At 38.7% G+C, this 18249-nt stretch overlaps 1 protein-coding gene across 2 annotated transcripts in view; it reads left to right on the plus strand.

Moving 5' to 3' along the window:
- The first annotated feature begins 606 nt into the window (after nucleotides 1-606).
- CFTR (CF transmembrane conductance regulator) overlaps nucleotides 607-18249 on the plus strand; it is a 101513-nt gene continuing 83870 nt past the window's right edge. The window contains exon 1 of one of the 2 annotated variants that reach the window (XM_087934050.1): nucleotides 607-825. Coding sequence is in view for 1 of the 2 variants with exons in the window: in XM_026713158.2 (XP_026568943.1) it covers nucleotides 1005-1057 (53 nt within the window). In the remaining variant the exon portion in view is untranslated. Of the gene's footprint in view, nucleotides 826-853; nucleotides 1058-18249 lie in introns of those variants that run through there. The other variant, XM_026713158.2, reaches the window with a different exon arrangement.

Consider the following 18249-nt stretch of genomic DNA (forward strand, 5'->3'; position numbering starts at 1 on the left):
GTGGCACCTGAAACTTCGTGGGGGGAAAAAAAACCAAACAACCCCCAAGGGGCCAGGCCCATAACGCGTGTCTAAGCAAGGCGCCACGCCGTCGCCAAACCGAGCGTTACGTTCTTCCTCGCCGCGGCTGGATAAAGCTTTTTGGTCGAAGCCTTGACAAACTTGAGTTGCAGGACCGAGATCTCGTCCCGTGTCGAAGCCCCCCAACTTCGGGAAAAGCCTCGCTGAACCTGAAAACAACAACAAATAAATAAATAAATTTAAAAAAGGCGCTTGGCTTTTCTTGAAGACGGCAGGCTGCCAGCTACCCAACCCGCGGACATACATACATACATACAGAAAGAAAGAAAGAAAGTAAGAAAGAAAGAAAGAAAGAAAGAAAGAAAGAAAGAAAGAAAGGCGCTTGGCTTTTTCTTGAAGACGGCAGGCTGCCAGCTACCCAACCCGCGGAGGGGGAAAGCAGCGCCGCCGGCGACGAAGTTTGAGGGAATCCGATTCCTCTTCCGAGGCCGCGACGGTCGCTAAGCAAAGCTGAAAAGGAAAAAGAGGGAGGAACGGCGGCTTCTTCTTCGCCCTGAGGGAAACTCGCCAGGCGAATTTCGCCGGGAGTCAGGGCGGACGGAGAGAGAGAGAGAGAGGCACCTGGCGCTCGGAGAGCGGGGCCTTTGCAGGTGTGTGAAGGGGGGGCCTTTGCGCTTATGAAGCGGGGAGGGCCGGCTTATGAAGGGGGAGGGCCGACTCGGAGAGGCGGGCTGTGTGTGTGTGTGTGTGTAGGGGGTGAGGGGCAGGAGAAAGAGGGAGGCGGTGACCTCCGAGTCGGAGAAGGTAGGAGAGATTCGGCTTTTATTGGGGAGGGGGGGGGGGGAGAGAAGAAGAGGTGAGGGGGAGGGCAAGGCCAGACTATAAACGGCGCAGTCCGCTGAGGGGAAACTCGTCCCTCCTTTTTTTTTTTTCCTTCCCTTCCCTTAGCTTGCTGCCCTCGGCGGCCCTGCCGGTAGGGGACCATGCAGAGGTCCCCTCTGGAGAAGGCGAACGTTTTCTCCCAGCTTTTTTTCAGGTGAGCCGCCGGGCCCCCGTCGTCCCCCCCCCGGCACACGGGCTACTTTGGCTTGGGTGGGCGAACGGGCAGGTGGGAGGGAAGGGGACGGGAAGAAGGCAAAGCAGCGAAAGCGGACCAGCGACCCGGGACCGGGAGCGCGCGGCTGAGCTCTGAGAGCGCCTGCTGGAGGGCGGGGGGCGCGTTGGCGCCTAGGAAACCGGGGGGGGGGGAGCGTCCTTTCAGGTGGTTGGAAGGGCCGCGGGAAAGGCGACCCTCAGGGACAGTTTTAATGGGGAAAAGGGGTTTTTTATGGTGGTTCTCCTCCTCCTCCTCCTGCTGTAAATCGTCCATAACCTAGAAAACGGGGGAGGGTGGGCGCGTCTTTTCAGGTGGTTGGAAGAGCCGCGGGACAGGCGACCCTCAGGGACAGTTTTATTGGGAAAAGGGGGTTTTTTATGGTGGTTCTCATCCTCCTCCTCTTCATCCTCCTCCTCCTCCTCCTCCTGTAAATCGTCCATAACCTAGAAAACGGGGGGGCGGGTGGGCGTGTCCTTTCAGGTGGTTGGAAGAGCCGCGGGAAAGGCGACCCTCAGGGACAGTTTTAATGGGGAAAAGGGGTTTTTATGGTGGTTCTCATCCTCCTCCTCTTCATCCCTCCTCCTCCTCCTCCTGCTGCTGTAAATCGTCCATAACCTAGAAAAGGGGGGCGGGGGCGTCCTTTCAGGTGGTTGGAAGAGCCGCGGCAAAGGCGAGCCTCAGGGACAGTTTTATTGAGGAAAAAGGGTTCTTATGGTGGTTCTCATCCTCCTCTTCCTCCTCCTCCTCTTCCTCCTCCTCCTCCTGCTGTAAATCGTCCATAACCTAGAAAACGGGGGTGGGGGGGGCGTCCTTTCAGGTGGTTGGAAAGGCCGCGGGAAAGGCGAGCCTCAGGGGACAGCGCTTAGCTTTATTGGGGGAAAAAAGGGGTGTTCTTATGGTGGTTTTCCTCCTCTTCCTCTTCCTCCTCCTGCTGCTGCTGTAGTAAACCGTCCATAACCCGTCCTGCGGCCCGAGGGTATGAAATGGTGGGAGTCAAGTGGAAAAGCCCTGCAGGGAAGGCCCCCCTCCCGTCGACCCTCCTGCTTGGCTTTCTCTCGCGCAAATACCACCGCGCACCGCTTGCCGGAGATGCCAGTAATTAGCCCTTGCAAACAGTTGGCAAAGGAGAGAGAGAGAGAGAGAGAGAGAGAGAGAGAGAAAAGGGGGTGTGTGTGGAGAAATATGCTGGGTAGTTCTAGGAGGGAGAGGAGGAGGAGGAGGAGGAGGAGGGGGAAGACTCTCTTCGCCCCCCCCCCTCTGGACTTGACTTTCCTCCTTTTTGTACCCTTTTGGTGCCCGCCCCGGTCCACAGTGCGCTCCTTGGAAATACCCGCCAAGGCTTCCTCGCCTCAAGCTGCGAGGCTCGTAAAATCGCGCCCGAAGCACGAAGGGAAACGGATTTAAAGCAGATCACTCAAGTAACCCTTGGGTGGGCGAGATGCCGCCTTCCGATGGGATAGAAAGCGACGACTCTTCCTAGGGATGGTTTGCTCAGGAAGCAGGATTTATAAGCGACTTCAGTTTTTCCTAAGGCTGTCCCAGGAAGAGCAGGGCTTAACAGCCTCTGGGAGGTCCTGCTCAACCTTTACAAACTCCGAGTGAGCTCAGAGTAGTCCCTGTTGACTGTGCCACTCATTGAAGTATTGCATAAGAACAATTATTAACTAATGCTTATTAATAAATCACCATATTTCACAATAATCTGCTAGTTCCCATTCACGTTTTTCTTTGTTCCATCATAAAGCCAAAGCTAGAGTCCTTGAGTTTTTCCCGTGAAATTTATGCCAGTAAGTAAAAATCAGATCTGCTGAATTTCATCAAGACCATCATCAGAGCCGAGGAGACCATGGGGGTCTGGTGGTTAAAGGAGACCTACCTTCTAATGGACTGTCAGTCTTGGAAGTGCTCTAAATGAACTATGGGAAGTCACTCTTCTTTAGCCCAGCCTATATCACAGATTTATAAAGGAAATATTTAGGAAGGATTATGTGTATAATTTGAGCTCTGGATTGAAAAGGCAGGATATAAATGGAACAGACCAAAAAGTATGGACCGTGCAATATTGGGTACTCCCTATAGTCTTACATGCCTGTTTTCAGAGCCAACAGTATAGAGCCATAGTTGGCTCTATAGTATAGAGTTGACTGAATTCTTAATATTAGGAATTAATCCATTGCAATGCATTCCACTAATGAATAGAGCCATAGTATAGACTATGTTTTCTGGTAGAAGAGTTACTCGACTGTATGATGGAAAAAGACAGAAGTCTGTGGTTTTCATTTATCCAACACGAATGGGCAAAACAACGTGCGCTATTCATATTACCCTATTAATTTAAGAGTTGATGGCCATCAACATCATTTTGGGTTTGCATACATCATTTTAAAACAGGATTGGGCAAACACAATAGCACAGAATGTATGTGTTACATTCAGGATGGGAGACAGCTTGTTATCTAAAAATGCTTTTAAAGCTGCTTATAGGCTTCATTGATGCTGGGTTGGATGAGATTCTGATTTGAAACAGCAGGTTCTTCTTACGTTCAGATAATTCTTAGTCATTTCAGCTCTAAATTATACTTCCCGGGTAACTTTTTCTTCTTTGCATGTAAGGGCAGAGACACAGATAGCTACTCTTTGCTTCATTTTGGTCTGCTAATAAATATCTGGTCTGTTCATAGATACCAAGGTAGGGATTTTTCCCGGGTAGAAAAGGTACAGACAGTGACATAAGGACACACTTAAATGACAATAACTTTATTAACTTAAAACAACTATAGGCTATTGTCTATAATTCTGTACCCACAAAATTAGGATATCTATTTGACATGGTCACATTGAAGGGAAGAGATAATTGATCTTGCCTTTTGCTTTATGAACAACAGATTAAATATAGCTAAAATATCTTCTTAATATGTATATTTGGGGATGTAGTTTAAGATGGAGAGCATTTAACCCTCTCCCACATCTTCTCTTCCAGTAAATGGAAACAGAGTAGAAGAACGACGTTCAATTGCTTTAAATATATAGCAGGTATGCTATATTAAGGACAAAAATAAAATACGAATGCTAATATGATGTTAATAAATTTTCCATCTTTGACCAGTATATGACTTAGTATTCAGCTTTCAACATTTTACTTCTTCATGTTGAGTTTCAGCAATCCTGTGGAATAATTTTTTAAAAAACACGCAATTAGTGCATGTGCATGCAAGGTGTGTATTAAAAGTACCACACAGAAGCATATTATATTAAAGAGCATAGCTTGCACAAAATTCATGCATTTAGAAAAAAACGTACTGAGAAAATGAAAACGTACTTTTTGATTGATTTAGAAAAGTATTAACCCTAATGCAGAAATTGAAAGACTGGAAAAATGGGGAATAAAATTGGATTTTTTCTCTCTGTTTTGAGAAGAATTTAGTTGGTGTAGTTATAGTTGGTTTATCATTATGAAATGATCAAGTCTTTTAATCTATTCGTTTACTCACTGTACGTGTGTATATGTTTATATGCACAATTCTACTATATAATATGGGATACCAATGCAGAAAAGGCAAAGCATGCTCTATCTGGAATAATGCATTTCCTCACATGTGAGGTACACAAGGCATATTTCTTCCAAGTCAGGACAACAAAGTATACATTTTCTAAAACAATCTACATTTTCTAAAACCATCTACACCAGCCCCATTTCCCCCTTTGTGTATTTTGGAACAGGTCAAGCCACCACAAATTTATCAAGATCAATATTTTGACAGCACAGTTTTTAGATTTGCTGAAAAGTACCATACCAATGACATAGGTCTTAAGATTTATCATAGCCTAATCCCCCAAGGTCTGAAAAATTAAACTTTCCTGCTGATGTTGCCATATTATTCAATCACTTCCTGCAGAACTCAGAGGGTTTTTTTAAATACATGCATATAAACCTACAATTAGTGCTGTAGGCTAGGGGTCTCCAACCCCTGGTCCTTGGACCGGCACCGGGCCGCGGCGTGCCAGAAACTGGGCTGTGCAAGCAAGCAAAGCCCCACCTGCGGGATGTGGGCAGCACACGCAACGACACCTCCTCCAGCCCATAGAAAAATCTTTCTCCGCGGAACTGGTCCCTGGTGCCCAAAATGTTGGGGACCGCTGCTCTGAGCAGAAAATAACGCTAATCACATTTAGCGGGCTATCTTAATTGTCCAGGCAGACTTTATAAGAGGAAAAAGACAAGTAGGAATGGGCAATCTGTATCCTTGGCCTCAATTCACAGAGACTTTGGCTTTTTAAGAATTAAGATCTTGGTTCCTTTATCCCTATGTGTGATTTAGAAAGAGAAACAGAACAGCAATAGAAGGGAGGGGGGAAGGGTGCTTTTTGGTGTCATCTCCATTTATGACTCTTCTTCTGCCCATTGCTTGTTTCACTCTTATCTGCGGCTGAGGCCCTCAACAGATTATCTCTAAAGGAAAGTGTTTATCACCAGAAAAATGGTTGCTTAGCATAAGAGAGTCCCATTCTGTGTATAGAAGAGGAGATAATCTCCACAGCTATTCTTCTTAAAGTCAATTTGTACTACCTCAATTATTGTTTGATTAACATCCAATTTGTCATTGCTTCACATACCTGGTTTATACTTTATCAATTGTTAACCAATGAGCAATATAATTGTATTTGGCAATAATTGGCTAATGCAGGGTACTTACTTGGTATTTACTTCTGAGTAGTTTATACTTATAGGAAGGTTCTGTAAATATTTTCATAGATCACTGAGCAGTAAAAGTTCAATTAAGACTACCTCTTGGATAACAACAAACAGATTTTATTGTTATAAGCCAGGTGATTTGAATCAGGAACACTCCTTCCATAGAGAAGCTGATGCTAATGGATGAAGTATGTTTATGGTCTACAGTTCCTCTTTTGTTAGCTTTATTTTTGCTATGCAACCAATTAAAATATGTAAACATTAAAAGAGTACAAATAATGAATTTACATAATAAACCTTGTACCATGTGTGCCTCGATTATTTTCATATATACCTGATTTTTTTTTAAATGCAGCCTAATATATTATATATTAAATTCTTTTACAATATTACCTGGTGTCCCATCTTCTTCATAATCATTAATAATTGCTATGTAACCATATTATCAACTGGGGCAACCAACTATCCTCACTTTTATCTTTGGTTCACAACTTGTCTTGCTAAGATTGGATGATGCAGAACTCTATCCCAAACCCCCCATTGTCTGTGCAGCTTTTCTTGTTTATATTAAACAAGCTTTTTTCCATCACAAATGGGCTACAGGTAAGCTGGATACAGCCAGTTTGATGTATGAAAGACTAGTCCATTAAGAAGCCTTGTTTGCGTAGGAGAAAACCGATTTATCTCTTGTAATTTTTTCCTTCCCTATGTCAATTTCTAACTTACTATTGGAAAATGAAAATGGCCGTTGAATTCTTTTGATTTCACAGTTATTTGCAAGGATGTTTTGGCGATATCTTCCTGGCCATTATTTCACTTATCCATATTATAATTTTAAAAAATGGTGGTACAGTAGTAAGTTGGGTAATTTCCAAATTAATATTTATGAATTTAAAATCAATGTTTAACTAATAGACATTTAATTTTATATACAATCTTTTTTGAATCCCATGGACTCAAAGATACTGGAATTTAAATTCATAATATGTATAATTTCACATTGATTCAAATAAAGTCAAAGTACAGGTGTGACTAAATTGGTGTTTTCTTCTGCAATACTATGGTATTTAAAGCAATGAAGTAGCCTTTCTTCATTTTTACTAAAATAAATAGGAAAAATAAATTCTATTGACCTTTGCTGACCTCTCTCTCAATATCATACAATATTAATAGTTTATTATAACAATATAGAACTTAAGGAACTATTAATTTAAATTCCTAGAAATAATATGTAGAACTTAAGGAGCATATAATAATAATAAAAAATTAAATATTTAGTTAACTTTAATATTTAGCAATTTATTTGCATTCTTTTGTGGTGGTCAGTCATGTTTAAATTAGGATAAAGTAGTAATCTTGAACAGGTTATTTTTTCTTTGTTTAAAAAAAAGTTTCTCCATTTTAATTTTTCAAAGATTTTTGAATGTAAGACTGAAGACAAAAAAGCTGGTGGTTTTTTTTTCCCCCTTCATACATTTTTCTCACTATAATTTCAGAACTGGCAACAAAAATCCATAGGTCTATTAGATGTTAACAAAGAGTTATTTGCTGCCATCCCTTCCGTGTATCCTTATACCTATTATCCTGTAAGTGATTGACAAATCAAATAAATAAATAAAAATAAATCCCCTCTTGATCAATTTTTTGCGGACCAGAAATAGTGGTCTTACACATTATGACATGACTGCAGGATTTGCTATAATGTAAAAACAGCAGTGGAGCAGGACCAATAATGCTGCATGCATCTTGATCCACCTTTTGAATACAAATCTGTTTCCCCTTTTTGGCTTTTTCAAGTATTTCTGGCATATAGACACTTCCTTTCTATCAGATCAAACTATATGCCCAACAGTGAGTTTCCAACTGTTCAAATAGGAGTTTTTGTACTTGATGTTAGTTATCAAACTTAGGACTTTCTCCATTACAAAGCAAAGATAGTGCTGCCTAAGAATTCCAACATTTTTCAAATGTATTTTTATTTTCTTTGGAGTGGAAGTTTCTGGCTTTGAGTTTGAAATTGGCCTGCAAGAAATCCATATTTGCCCTATTAGGGCTTAATCGAAGACCATTCAATATTTCAAAGCCCCTATGTTTAACTGAGGTGCCCACTCAGGTCAAATGGATTATGTATTACTCCATGACACTTTTTTAAAACCTTATTTGCATGGCGAAAGAATAGCATATATGCCAAAGAGAGCGCCTTACTTTTCTCTATACATAAAGAAATTTGAAGGAAGAAGTCCAACCTAGAGCATCATATATTCCTGGTATTTGGTGTAGAAATATCATTTTTAAATTGCAAACATTGGGAAGAGCAGCAAACAGCTAGAATTTTTGGTTTGTTACTGTTTAGTGATCATGCCACATCTTGCATGTCAGGTTAAGCCGAAGCACGATGAAGAGGGATTCAATAAGAATTCAGTTCTTTATTTACTTACACACAATAGACAAGAGTCTTGACAGACTAAACCTATACTACTCTAACCCTATCTAATCCTGGTGGATTCTAGGGAGTGACTATTGTTAAACTCTTCCTCTTATCTTATATCTTATCTGTGGACTGTGCTGCCTCTTGTCTGACCAGCTCCCTTTCTGGTGTACGATCCCGCATTCCTGAGAAATTGCCAGTTCACTGTAATCCATCAACACCAGTTCCTCTTCTATGGGCACCATTTCTCACATTGCAGCCCAGTTATGGTGCCTTAATCTTGGAAAGTAATAATATTAAAAGCAAAGGCCCTTCTTAGTCCTAGCATGTATTAATACTGGATTTGGAATACTGGATACATCAGCTTTGTCATATGATCATAAATCCAGACAAGAAGTACACCCAGGACTACTAACTCTTAATTTAATGGCAAGGTTATATTAACTGAATCTTGAAAATATAAAAGTACATCTCCCCACCTCACCTTTACAGTCAAGAAACTAGCAAGAGGCCCTACTGAGATTGCTATTGCTTCTGTAGGCTAGGTTGACCCTTGAAGATGACAGTTCCTTGTCTGAGGTTGTGATTTGATTTCTGAATGTTTCATTACCAGCTAGGTCACATTTTCAGTGCTGTTTAGGGGTTATCAATGTCAATGTTCTTCTGTTTATAAGGGCTTCAGGTGCTGGTGTGTTAAGCCTTGTGATGGGTCAAGAGTGAGTCATCAGTGAGTCTTGTAATGGGTCTTTTGATAAGGAGGTTACATCAGGTCAGGGTCATTGGGAGGTGAACTGCTGGTGGGGAGGAGGTTGTGTGGATTGCTTGAGGTGGATGTTGTCTCTGGTTGGCTGTGTGGTTGATTTGGATTCTATGGTGTTCAAGGGCTGGTTGTAGGTCAATGTGTCCGTTGTGGCATACCAGGCTTTGATAAACTCATGAGCATGGTGGGTCGTAGTGTGGCCGGTTAATTTTTTTGGGGTTGCTCCAATCAAACTGGTGTTGGTAGGGGATTAAGGATTTGGGATCATGGCATTTGACTTCCAGCTGGTGTTTGTGGATCCTGGTTTATTTAGTGATGTTTGTCCCAGGTAGAATTGGTTGCAATGGTTACAGTTGATTTTGTAGATTACATTGTTTCTTTCATTCTTCTGTATCTTGTTGAGTTGACTCTTATTTGCCATTATGAAGTTTGTGACTGCAACTCCTGTCTTCACAGGAGGACATTACACCACATGCCTGCAAGGTAGGCATTCTATCTTTGAACTTTAGGTCCTTATGTTGTCAGCTAACAAATACATGTGGTAAGAAATGAATAATAATACATACATCTGTTGTTCTGAAACATGGATTCCTCCAGGATACCTATCCATATCATTTTATACACAGAAAAATGGTCTTTCACCAGAAGATATTTTCATGGATTATTCCTCTGTAACACAATGCAAATAATCGGCAGCTCTGGAGGTAAAAACAATAATTGTGATTAAGTGTTGTGAGAATATCATGTATATACAAGATTTATGAAAGTTTACCTGTTATTATTACTCTTCACATTGAGCATGTTTAGAAAAACACATTATAACCCAAGTATTTTAGTATCATATTTTCATATATTAGTTTAGTTATACAATCTTTGGTACTTCATTACTGAACAGTTTGCTTGGAAGAAAAAGTCAGTGTAATAAATGTATAGCTTTGTAGATACTGAACTCTGGCAGAATTAAAGTGCCAAAATGTTCTTTCTAACCTTCCTTATTGAATGATGCTCAATTTTAATTTAGGCTAGAAAGAACATTTTGGCATTTTATATAGGACAATGATTCTGTCCTATATTATTATAACTGAAATCTTTCACTCAATATGAACACAAAGAAAATATTTTTATTATTACAAGTCATTCTGTTTATGTGTTAATGCCAATGCCAATGCTCAGGAGACAGTGATATTTGTAACTTTATTTGGCATTTGAGCCAATCAACCCAATGAAAATTTGACTTAGAGACACCAAGACAGAATTCACACCACTAATTACTTTGTTTGGACTTGGTTTGTATATTATGTGAACCCAACTATTGAGATTTTGGAAACCATGCTGTATAGTTTACCATGTTTAGGATGCAAAGTTAGGTGATAAATCTCTTGTAATCAATCTTAACGGAGCTCAAAATGTTCAGAAAGATTAGCTAATAAGCAACAAATAAATCAAAGGCTATCAGATTAATCAGCTAATCAGATTAGTCTGGGAGGTAAAATTAATAAATATATTGAAGGAGTATAGTAACAAAATATTTCAGTATTGTTGCTAAGAGAAGTAAGTACAAGGTATGTGTCTATGAACCGAGTCAAGCCTGATTCAAAGGAAACTTACATTGTGTGAACCAATCCAATTGTAACTTTTGTAATAAATCATAGTAAAAAAAATTCTGATTTAGTATGATGTGTAAATGGTTTAGCATAATTCCCTGGCACCAATTTATTCCTACCAATTCTCTATATTAAACAGTTGTAAAGGCTCTTGCTCACTCTCAGCTGCTCAAGTTATTATGTATGAAACATGCCAGTATTTAAAGCATCTATTAATTAAAGAACCTTGGATTTTTTTTTTCTCTAGACCTGCAATAGATGGAGGATAATGGAATCATTTTAAAAAGATGTCTTGCTGAGCACTGTAGGACAACTCTTAGCTGAAGAAGCTTGATATAAATATTTCCGAGGCATTTAGTCACCTGTTTTTCTCTACAGCTTTTACTATTTCTGTAATTAGTCCTGTAAATGTTACATTAACCAATCTAGATTGAAACAAATTACCATATGTGAATTATGGATTTGAGAATTCAGGTATTATCATTTAAGATATTTAAAAATCATCCATAGAGATATAATTTTTCTGCACATGCTTCAAAGTGGGTTGTGGTCAGTTAGTTGTTGTCCCCAAAATGAATACTATAGCTTGATAGGATAAAATACTTATAGTTGTTGTACTTAACTGTGACCCCCCATATACCGGTTGATGATAGCCTAGTCTAAAAGCTAGCTGTGAGAGATCACTCCAGACTTCTGATACGAGCTATTTATCCGTCTCAGCAAACTGCTTCTTGAACAGGAAAAGGAAAGCACATCAGAAACAAAAGAAAGAGGTTGCCTATTGATAACATTTATCCTCTTCTATTTTTGACTCCAGCTCACCCACTTATTATTTGTGCTGTGCCTAAGGTGAGGACTCCAACAGGTTAGGAACCTTTCTGCAAAAGAAAGCACAGATAGAAACTCTTACAAGAATTATTACTGCTCTCCATTGGTGCCGAAACTTTTTTTTTTTATTGCACTTCTAAGCTGATATAATCTTGGGTCTCCCATATACTTATAATACTCTGCAGGTTCCATATAGGCTGAGGGCACTTCTGAAAATTTACGGCATTAGCAACTGATGAAAATTCTTGTCTTATCTCTCCCGAGTCCTTAGATTTCCCTCATGTTGCCTGAAATCAGAACTACTGTACGAGATATATTTGCCACCTGCTTCCACAGTAATCTCTCCCGCCCCACACACTTTTTTTTACAGTGCAAGAAAACCCAGTAGGGAAATTAGATAGGCGAGATCCAGGGCACTAGGTGGAATGTTGATTTTCCCGCTCTTCCATTGGTTAATCTGATGGATTTTTCTTCCTATTTTTCGTTTCTAGAAGATCCAGCACAGGCACAAGGACTTTCACGTAGTGGTGCAAATAAGCTGCAGATATTTTAACGGATGGTTACGTGGAAAGACCATTGCTCTTATTTAGAAGTCTTATATATAACATATCATGTATGTAAAAGTATGTTCTAATTCGAATCAGTGATCCAGTGTTACTTGGTTTGGAAGCTCTTTCTTTTGATTCTCCATACCAGTTTTGGAATAAAGTAGTTTATTTGAAAAAGTGTAGTTGATGGATATAATAGTTGGAAAATGATAATTTTGATAGCATTCTGGCACATGCAATGGTATGTGTGCAAGATTGCTTGTGTTAAATTTGCTGGGAGAGAGTGATATCTTGAGAAATACCCAGTGCTGCTGTTAGTTAGGAGATGGTAGCTGCTCTCAAATAACCTTACGGAGCCTTCCAGCTGCAAATGAAGTCTTTATTTTTACCTGTAACATTAATTACATAGATTTAGGAATATTACTGCTGGGAAGTACCAATCTTTCTTCAATTTATGGAGCAAACAGCAGGTCTGTAAAATTCAATTTACATTAGCTTTTACCCACCTAGCATATTCCAGATGTGCTTGAAGTATATTTCCCAGAATTCTGAGAACTGCAAGCTCCAGCGCATAAGCAAAGTTCCATGTTTGGGAAATCTATTTTAAAGTCTGAGTAAAATGTTGTTCTATTATTCATAATTTCAAGCACAGATAAGAGTTTCTTCAAGAAGGACAAAGGTTGCTGTAACTACTCAGCGTACCTTTTGAACTATTACTGTGGGACACTTAAAGAAATAATTCCTGGGGAACAAATTTCACGATCAGTAATATTAGCACACCCATTTCTCTTTCAAGCACATTTGTCAACCTGAAGAAAAAGAAAAGAATCTCAATTTAAGATAATTACATAAAGTTTGCTGCTTAGCATATTATTAGAATATTAAAGCCCTACAAGGGGTAGGTAGTTAAACATTGTACCTAAGGACAGGAATTGTAAAAGTCTTGAGACAGCTTCACAGAAAGAAAAAGAAAGCCTTCTGTATTTTCATTTACTGATATAGGAAGTTGAGAAACGTTAGAACAAACAGAAGCAAAGACATTGATTAAGGGAGGAAATGTTTAAAAGGGAAAAAGTTATAAAGCAAATAAGAGTTAAGACAATGCCCTATTTACACTGGAGCTTGTATCATTCTTCTAAAGAGTATTTGGTTACTAAATGGTGAAAAGAAGAGGTGGAACTTGTTTTCCTTCTTTTACCTATATAACACTCTTTGTATGTGGCCCTAACATCCCTATTACTGTCAAATGACTGACAGCAGTCAGATGTTTCAGGAAGACTTCCTTTAAATGCCAGCCTATACTACTGAAACCATATACTAGTACGATGCAATAAGTTCTACTTGTCTACCACTTCCTTCCCTATTCTTCCCCGCATATTTTATTTCATTCCTCATTTCAAGATCCTTCAGACGTACCTTGAAGGCTTTCCCCTTAGACTCTGGATAGACTGGAGTGAACTGCTTGAATGACATTGTGTGATTCTGGTTGGCCAAAATATTTAAAACATCTTGTCACATGTCAAGATCTTCTGTCCTGACTCTGAAAATCTGTAGAAGAAAAATCAATTATAGGAAGAAGAAAGTACACGAAGTATATTTTTATGCTTCAGTGACGGATAGCTCAGGGGAGATAGCTAAGACATTATCTCTATATATCTTCATAGATCTTACAAATTTAAATTGTATGTGTATAATTCCAGATTCTCTTGTCTTGAACTAGCTAAAAGACAGCACTGAGACGCTCATTATAACAGCATAGGAACAGGCACTACTAAACACCAGATCTATATCAATAAACAAGTTCCAAAATGCAGATTATACAGAGAGGCCTAGAGAGAGTCCAACATATATTTATTTTATTGATTGATTTGATTTGTCAATCGTTTACAAAACAATAGGTATAAGTATAAACATGGTAAGAATAGAGAAAATAGGTATGATTAAATGGGGACAATAGGACAGGGATGGGAGGCACGATGTTGCACTTATCCACGCCTCTTACAGACCTCTTAGGAATGGGGTGAGGTCAATATAGTGGCAGGATGTAAGATGCAGGCAGGAACAACATACACTGAATGACACAACCAAGTACCTGGCATTCTGTACAGGAACATCTGTACAACGCATTGTCTAGATCCTCCTAAGCCCAGATGGGAGACTCCACAGAACATCATGGAGAATTCAGGATTAAGATCCTGTGGATCTTAACTTTCAGATCTTCCAAGACAGGCAGATACTGTCCAATCAAGCAGACATCATGGTAGTAAACGAAGAACAAGTGACAGAAATATCACACGCACAAAAAAGAACTATGAGAAGCTGGACAGTACCAGACCCTGAAAGAGGAGGAATTTGAGAGGATGTGGAAAGTAAAGGCCAAAGTGGTCTGGATGGTGATAGAAGCCTTTGAAGAGATGATTGCTAAGATGGAATAATGCTTCCAACAATCCCAGGAACAACGTGAGAGTTCTTATACAAAATAGTGCAATGCTAGCAACGGCCAGGGTACTGAACAGAACCTCCAGACTCCCAGGCACCTTATAGCGGACCTGCGATTGAGGAAGACATATAACCCCCTAGGGGTGAGAAGGGAATCTATAATTTTAATTTACAAATGTACAGTATGCCTTTAAGTACATTGGGAAGGTCTATTTGACCTTGGCTGAACTTGAAAAATAAACTACGTTGAACTTGGTTAATAAATGAGTGAAGGAGGAGAAAATCGCAGGAGTATGTATTAGATTGGGAAATCAGAAAAGAAGAATATGGACGTATCCATGATGAGTTGTGTCAAAGAAGCAATGAGCTTGACTGAATTAAGTCTTTACCATATATAGGAGAGTCCAGCAATCATGTAAAAACTTCTGTTTTATTTTGGATCAACTTATTGTATCCTAAAATGTTGGCTACTCAAAACTGTTATTAGAATTATAAGTTAGATTATTGTTTTGTAGTTGATTCCAAGAAAACATGTTATACTTAACAGGACAAAGAAAATATATTAATAATTAGCATCACATTCTTTGTTAATTGCAGAATAATTTGTTAAATGAGTGTGTAGTATAAAGATATACTTTTGAGAGTGCTTTTGAAAGATAAGAGCATAGTACTTCCTACTTATTTTGCTATGGTCATAAAGATAACGGAAAAAAAAATCTCAGCCATGTTTATATCGTATGGTATAATCATGCCACATTCTTGTCTTGATATGCAAACTGGTTTCATTGTTTTTTTCTGTAACTTTTTTGAAACAGAAAATTTTGTGCTATTACATCCACATCCCATATCTAAATTCCTTTAGTTACCATTTTCTGCTCTCAGTTTTGGGTTGAATTTAAACCTTATAGAGTGGATCAAAACATCAATATTAGATTTTTCAACTAGTGAGTATGTGGTTTTGGAGATACACAAATTCCACCTTTCTTTGGTGTAAATCATCCCCTACACAATAATTAATTTAGGTAATAGATATGGAATCAAGGAGGAGTGATTATGAAGTTCTTACATGTCTGGAAAGATTTTTTTAAAGTTTAGAAAAATAAGCGGTAAGTGCAAATGAATAGGCTAACTTTTAGTGATGGCAAAATCAGAATACCAGTTGGGTGGAAAAGTATAGCAAATGGGTATCATGAATATTGCACGCTATGACTGTCTGAAATGCTGAATAGGAACATTCCACCCTGAAAGATTTGGAACCAAGTCCAGCTTGTTATTTTACACTTGGTTAAGCTGCGAATTCAAGCTACTATGTTACTATGCCAGTAATGTTAGAGCAAGAGTCTAAGTTGCCATGAAAATTTATAACTTTAACTGGACACCCTAACTGAGTTAATAAATATTTAAAATGTTTTCAAATATTTTACCACCTGAGCTTTAACTATTTATCCTTTTTATTTTCATGGTTACTTTTCTTTGCAATTCGTTACACACATACGTCAGCTCAACCATCTTTGCTACGTGTCGCTAAGCTTGCTGGCATCCTGCTATCGATGGAGGGATGGGGCAGAGGAAGTTAGGAAAATTATGCACGTGGTGTGAAGAGCGGTGTAAGGGGAAAGTGAAGACATTGACAGGAATCAGAGGTGCCAAATGGCCAGATTCACCACCTCACTGATGCCTGACCTGGGAAAGAAAGGTCATGTAATCACCTTTTGCAAACTTTTGACAAGCAAAATAAATGGAGGAAGCCAGATCTACCTAACAATCATGTTACTAACTTATCAACTACAATGATTCACTTAACAACTGTAGCAAGAAAGGTCATAAAATCGGGGCAAAACTCACTTAACAAATGTCTCACTTAATAACAGAAATATGGGCTCAATTGTAGTCGTACGTCAAGGGTAAGAATCTGTAGTTCTTTCCTGTATCTCTCTTTCCTTTTTCAAAATGTAGATCCAGAATATTGCAAAAGCACAACTTTTGACAATGAGATACCTTTTTTACTCTATTCTGTTTTAACATGTATTTTCAAGAATGAGGAATGCTGATGTTCTTTAAAGTACTTATAACCCTTTTGTTTGTAAACTTTTATAAAAAGAAATATACTTGTTAGGTGCTGTTCTTAAGACAGTATACTCTGTGCTGAAGGGTTCAGTTTTTGTTTGGGGCTCAAAAATCAGATTTTTCCAGTGATGTAACTTCAGATTAACTATTTAAGTTGAGGACTACCTATACTTCTTTGGGTTCGAAATAAGAAATTATTATGAGTAGAATAAAGTCAGTGTTGCACTATCTGGTCTGGGCTTTTGGAATAATAAAACTGAATGTTCCAAGATGCCATTACTTTCTGTGCTTTGATGATTAAAGATGCTCTATCAATGATTAGACGATCGAATTTAATTATAACACTCTGTGTATAGTTTTACTTAATGAAAAGGCTGTACTGATTAAAGATTGAGGTCTACTGAAAAACCTATTGCTTATTTACCAGCCCAGAATTCTCTGAATGGAAGATGTACAGAAAGCCTTGCATGAGAGAACAAGATCTTTACTTCTTGCCCCACTGAAGCAGGGACAGCCTTCAAGTGATAACAAAACCAGAGAACATATAGAAAATCCATATGCCGTCATAAAATTTGAGCAGAAATCTAACTGCTTGTTATGGTTAATAATATAGGTTGCCAAACTTACTACAATGGTTATTGCAAATGGAAATTTGTTGAACAGAGCATTAGCCCTACTCAGACATGTTTTAAATTTCCCTACCAGCCAAAATCAAATAATTTGAACCCAAGGTGCCAGGAAGACATTTCAAAGTTATTTGTAGAATTTTGGCAGCCCAGGAATAATGTTGAAATGTAATACTGTATTCCGAGAGGGAAAAATGTTCTCTGTGTGTGAGATGGGCAGTATACAAATTTGATAAATAATTAAATCATTACATGATCAGCTCATGTAAATAGGAATATGTACTATATTGGATTTCCATAAAATGGTAGATTGATAGGTAGGAGCATTGGTGTTGAAATAGTGGAAAACCTGGACAATCAGCGTGAATTTGAATCCTCCCAAACACTTTGGGGGCTTCAAAATATTTTTTTAATCTAATCTTTTTCGATAGGTTTCCACTGATCAGCAGGGGTAAAACAGTGCATATTTTTGGAATGTCAAAAGTTGCAAAATAAAACGCCCAACTTAGAATACGACCACATTTCATGCTGGGATCCTCTGGTACTACCGTACTGAGGTGGAAGCCATTATAAAGTCATATTGAATATTCAGTATGACTTTATAATGTAATGATTAATTGTCATTCGATAGGACAATGAATTTGGAAAGCAAAAACAAGCTTTCATCAGGATTGAAATCAAGAACATGAGTTACAAGTTGTACAAGGAAGGAATCTACCTTATATTGACATAATCACATACATCTTAGAACATACTTTGGCGTATAAAAATATTACCACTGGAAATGTCTACACTTGCCAAAAGATTACATATTGTGAAAACAAAGAAGGAAATAGAAGGTAAAACTATTTTATTTGGCTAACCTCAAACTCCGAATCCATTCCCAATGAAGTAAGAATGAACCGTTTCCTATTGCTACATGGAGTTATACCATAGTAGCAGCAGCAGTGGCAAGCAATAGTAAGTGCTTGCTTATCCTAAGGTCAGTTTAGGCAGTGGACTATGTTTATCTAATACCAAGTTTTATTTCAGAAATAAGCTACATACTTCATTTATCTGCAAACAATATGACTTGGATGGCTAGACAAAGATAAATAGGTTCATATCAAAAATTGTGCAGCATTATTTTTCTTTAGTTGA

This window comes from Pseudonaja textilis, chromosome 5 (genome assembly GCF_049901715.1).
Source record: "Pseudonaja textilis isolate UNSWEBS1 chromosome 5, rPseTex1.2, whole genome shotgun sequence".
Classification (NCBI taxonomy): domain Eukaryota; kingdom Metazoa; phylum Chordata; class Lepidosauria; order Squamata; family Elapidae; genus Pseudonaja; species Pseudonaja textilis.